Source organism: Nicotiana attenuata, unplaced genomic scaffold (genome assembly GCF_001879085.1).
Source record: "Nicotiana attenuata strain UT unplaced genomic scaffold, NIATTr2, whole genome shotgun sequence".
NCBI classification, from domain to species: Eukaryota; Viridiplantae; Streptophyta; class Magnoliopsida; order Solanales; family Solanaceae; genus Nicotiana; species Nicotiana attenuata.
The window spans coordinates 144,362-149,873 of NW_017670270.1; the positions used below are offsets into that span (position 1 = coordinate 144,362).

The 5,512-nt window shown below is 35.8% G+C and overlaps 1 protein-coding gene across 1 annotated transcript; it reads right to left on the reverse strand.

Moving 5' to 3' along the window:
* Positions 1 to 2,626: 2,626 nt before the first annotated feature.
* On the reverse strand, positions 2,627 to 3,376 carry LOC109237032. The gene has a single exon (XM_019403274.1). It carries the CDS (start codon positions 3,374 to 3,376, stop codon positions 2,627 to 2,629), a length of 750 nt encoding a protein of 249 aa, XP_019258819.1.
* Between the last annotated feature and the right edge of the window lie 2,136 nt (positions 3,377 to 5,512).

The window sequence follows — 5,512 nt, forward strand, 5'->3', positions numbered from 1 at the left end:
GGAGAATTAACCTTCATCTTCACATTCCAAATAATGCGAATCAAGGAGAAAATTAGTAAGCCCAACGATCGAATAAAGCACCAAGGTATGACCGACTCTCTATTGCTTTTTTTATGACAAATATTTTAGTATACCTGATCCTATAATATCTCTTTATAGTGCCAAAAAAGATTTTTGGTTGACATTCTATATTATGAATTATTGTGTGCAAGAATTAATTGCTTTGGTCTAGTAGGATATTTTCAGATGCAAACCTTGCAGGCAACAAAGTGGAGTCAAATAAAAAAAAAATGGGATGGAGATTTTTAATACTCTCATGCCATGAAAAGGATAAACGACTTTCATGAGAATGATCCCATATCATTCTCTTTGGTGATATGATCCCATATCCTTTTTTTTGGTGATATGAATATATGACCATTTCTTGACTCTTGTATGCATTAATATGTTGTAATCTTTCTAAGGGTCTTAAGTTTTTGTTCAAATTTTTCTTGAAAGTTTAACATTTGAGGATATCAAAAGTTTCTTAATCTTTTAAAATCATCTAGCGTTTTTCAAGTGACTATGTGCGATTACACCTTCTTATATGCTAAATGATGTTTTGGAAAAATCAAGTATCCCGTGAGTTTTTTAAATCTCTGCTAAGCTTTCAATCCTGTGAAATGATGTTCTTCTGTGGTCTAGAATTTTTTTTAATCTACCTACAATGACAATTCAATTCTTTTTAGCTTTGGTTAGTGTCGTGGATATTTTGGTCGGATTAAAAGCTTTCAACTAGCTAAACTTACGACTCTTAAAGAAAATTATTACTACATATTTTTTAACTCTTTGGATGATTATATGTTATAGCCATTCTTTAAATATGATATGTGAATAGGTTATAACCTTGGTTACATATACATGATTGCATCCAAGTTATTCCACACTTTTGATGATGACAAAAGGGGGAGAAAATATATGGTACAAAACTTTCCTTGCAAATTTACAGATAAGATGCTTAAAGGCAGGGGGAGCATGACGAAGGAACGCTTAGAGTAAGGGGGAGCCATTACGTGCCATGATGTCTATGCATGAAAGAGAAAGCTCGACATTTCAGGAAGTAACCTTTACTGTACTTTAATTAAGTCTTTGATTAAATTTTCTTATTTTGTACTCAATGGTTTGCCATCATAAAAAAGGGGGAGATTGTTAGCTTCAAGGTTTCACGTATTAATTTTGATGATAACAAACCAAAATAATTATTAATCAAAGAATATTTACTTGTGGTAATCTTATTTTTGTACACGAAAGAAAATGCTAGTAAAGATCCAAACAAATTTGGGAAAGAGAATATCATGTGAAGAAGTTTTCAAGGAAGATTATTTTTAAAGATTTAATCTCCTTGCGTCATAGAAGGAATAATATTTGAAAGTGAAATTTCAAATATTGAATGGCTTACTACAATATTAGAAGAAGAATCTATGGAAATTATGGATGGAAAGCTCTTCAACATCTTGAAAGGAAAGTTGCTAAAATCATGGAGAAGATCTATTATTTTGTGGAAGGAAGATACTATATGGAAGAGATATTACAAGGCAAGGAAGAATATATTTTTATGGAAAGAAAATATATTATGGGTATAGTATAATCTATATTATGGAAAGAGATTATTTATCAAGATCAAAAAAGGAGACAAAGATATATTGAGATCTATTAGAAAAGGAAAGAAGTATGAGGAGGCAAAGAAAGAGAATCTCATCGGTATCTATTCTTTAAAAGAAAGAGAATCATGCTTACATTTAAAGAAAGTCAATTCCTCCAGTACACATGGAAATGTCCAAGTTCATATGAAAAAAAACTTTATGAGCATTGGAGTTTGAAATGTAAATGGCACCTTGCAAAAGGAAAGCATATTTTGACACAAGATGTAGTGATACGGTATTACTACATTGGAAAATATTCAAGTCCATTTTTAGGAGACATGTCAGCTATAATCAATTCTAAAAGAAGACATGCCAAGATTCAAGACAATCACGCAACGGTACAAAAGAAATTCTCTTGGGTTATGCAGTAGCCGGAACAAGTTGAGAAGGCTATAAAGAGGAGCTCTACACGTAAAGAAAAACACGTAACCTTCTATACAATTGTCTGCCCAATTACAAGTTCTTTATTCTACTCTTAACGAGCATTGTAATTCACTTTTAGATTTACTGTGTACACAAAAGAGAGAAGAGAGACAGAAAAATATTGGAGAGGCAGTGTGTCCGAGAGGGTGTCATTGTTCGTTTCTTTGGTGAGTGAGTGAAAACCAAATGGTCGTTGTTGGTGAGCGAGTGAAAACCAACCCTGTCAACGTTGGTTGTGATCGCCGAAAACAAAAAGGCTGCACTAAATTCAATTTACAAAGAGCTCTAAAAGACAACACTCTTGCAACCCAAGAGGATTGGATTAGGATACCACATTGGTTCCGAACCAGTATAAAAATTCCTGGTGTTATTTACTTTATCTCTCTCATATTATATTCTGTTCCTTTACTGTTTATTGTGATTAACACTTGTTTAAATCGAAAAGACTAACAGTTCTGTACAGGCTGTCTCCGCATAAGTCGACTAGGTCTGAAAAGTAATCGACTAGAAATTTAAAAAGACTACAATTCACCCCCTCTTGTACTTTCACTTCCCACCCGTGAGAAGTGAGTGACTGCGCCCTTTGCAGGTGCAAGGCGCATCCATGAAGTGGATTCAGGGTCATAAGAAGTGGCACTTTCTAAAAACTTTTGACAAATTGTAACTATTTGCTGCACCATATTAAATTCTTTACTCGGACACCTACTATTTGGAAAATCTATCTCAGACTTCAGTCCACTAAGTATCTCCTCGAGTGCCCCTGTCGATATCGGATACTTTGTGACCTGTGCACATATCGATTGCCTGACAAGCTTCCTTTGTTGTGCAGAAACATTCAATAAGTTCGACTTTTTTGTGAGGGAATCAATTGCAATCGCTTCCCTCTTGCTAGCTTTACTGAAATACACAGGCTGGTCGTATTGTGTATCAGCTAATGCTTCCATCACATTTTTCTTAATCATTTCTTGCATTGACGGACACCCAATAATGGTCCTAGCCAGTGATTTAAAAGTAGACATCTTTTGTTCTAAGCTCTCATCATAAACTCTTGAGCAGTCATTAACATTGACTAGCTTACTATCAACAAAGTCCACATGCTTAAGCAAGTGGCTCAATTTTGTTAATTTTGAGAAAGCTTTCTCATACCATTCAGAAGGCAAAGACTCATCATTGGCTTCTTCTGGGCAGTGATAAATCCGCATGACTCCACTTTTGCTGGCTATCAATATCTTAGCTCGAGTTATAAGGTTCCTCATACTACTTAATGCCATTGTAAGGCTAACTTAAAGTAAGCATAAACCATGCAATTTAGACGACCGAGAACTGCTTCGTGATCTGTTTATGCCAATTGGATCCTCCGTTTTACAATTAAGAACCAACCTGGATCCGAAATTCAAGATAATTAGTCCTAATCATTCTGTGCAGCATTTCGTCGATCAGCTTGTGAGCATATTTATCTCTTCACAATCAACTGAAGCGAAACCGAATATAAGATTACAAATAATGCAGAACCGCGTAAGTTGTTTTTATTTTGAAATATGTAAATTTTCCACCATATAGTAATTGCAGGACGGTGAAGAAGGAGAAGAACAAGAATGAGAGAAATATAATTTGAAGCCTTAAGGGGAAAAAGAGTGATGCGTGTACCACATCGGGAAAAAAGAGTAAATCCAGATTTTGTTACAGTACAAAAAAGGAAGCACTGGCTATTGTTAAACTCACGCAGCCACGCAGTGAGCACAAAGCGAACTATTCTTTCGCCTTTTACTAAAGAATACCGTGTGCGCGCTGCATTTAGTGGCATACGCCTATTTTTGGAGGGGTACTCTTTATCGAGTACTCCCTACAATTCTAGTTTCAGTCTTCTTATAGTTAACCTTTTTCAGTATTAAAGTGGGACATGGAGCCCTTCAGTATTATGTATTTGCTCTCTGCTATTTATCTGCATGTTCCCTCAAATTGAGGGAAAGAAAGGAATCTATGGTTGTCACAATTATGGAGTTGCGGTAAGTCTCAACTAAATGTGCTTATAAAAATAGTTTATGGATAAGCACTCGTGTTAGATTTGAAATACATAACCAGTCTGTATGTCGCACAAACAAAAACTAGGAGTTGGAGGGTATAAAAACATGGCAAAGAGCAACATGACACATACTTTCCTAGACGGGTTAATGAGCGATCAACAAGGCCCATGGCCTAGGTTGGTGACCTCCATTGCACTTTGGAGGGGTGCCAGCCTAAGATTGGCCCAAGTGGTTGAGCTTACATAATAATTTGTTACAGTGGCTGATAGAGGAAAAGGAGTGAGTTGAGTCCCACATCGATAGTGTAAGTTAGAACTTGCTGTTACATATAAAATGGCAAATGCGAAGAGCAGTGAAACTCACACAGCCACGCAATGAGCACAAAGCGAACTATTCTTTCACCTTTTACTAAAGAATACCATGTACACGTTGCAGTCAGTGGCATACACCTATTTTTGGAGGGGTTCTCTCATTTGAGCTCCCCATACAATTCTAGTTTCAACTTTTTAATACCGTTGGAGAGTAACTTTTATGCATCTGGAGATCAACAGCTATAAACTCGGAGTGATAACATTGATAAAAGACTATTGTTTATCGCATTAACAATCTCTCCATAGCCATTGTTATACTTCAATGAGGTTGAATATTAAGTAGGCGAATTCAGAATTTGAATTTGTGGTATCTGGATTCTAGAAAAGGCAGCTTTATAAGTTTTGCATAATTATTTATACATATTAAGAGAATTTCTTAACACAAATACAAAGTTTTGGCTGAAGCTACTAGTTTTCACGAACTGTAACGAGAACTCCAGCTCCGCCTCTGCCCGAACGATGAGGAGGAAATGGCCTCCGAAAAGATGTACTCCCTCTGTTTCAATTTATGTGAATCTATTTCTTTTTTAGTCCGTGCCAAAAAGAATGGTCACTTTCCCTATTTGGAAACAATTTACCTTTATGTAATGATTTATAGCCACACAAAACATTTACACAAGTTCAAAAGTTTCTCCCTTTTCTTAAACTTCGTGCCCAGTTAAATGAGTTCACATAAATTGCAACGGAGGGAGTAGTATCTTTGCACTGAACTATGTGAATTCCACTAAATACTTTACTCCCAAAGTTCCATAAAACGTACGTAAGATCTGTGTTGAGCTAAGGGAACTCCACCAAATGCTACAATCCCATAATCTTACATTTGCTCAGAAAGATTAGCTAGTTCAAATCCTGCAAAGAAGAAGCACCAAAAAAATCCAGTTTGACCTGTGGATCGATTGATTAGCAAGTCTCCTAAGAGATAGTTAATTAATGTAAGCACCCGTTTATGTCCAAAAAAGAGAAGTGTGAACTGATCATAAGGGAAAGACTCCAATAGGAATATGGGAAAGTT

What these genes read in the sequence shown, in the direction of transcription:
- LOC109237032 (XM_019403274.1), bottom strand. Translation starts at nt 3,376, where the DNA reads ATGGCATTAAGTAGTATGAGGAACCTTATAACTCGAGCTAAGATATTG.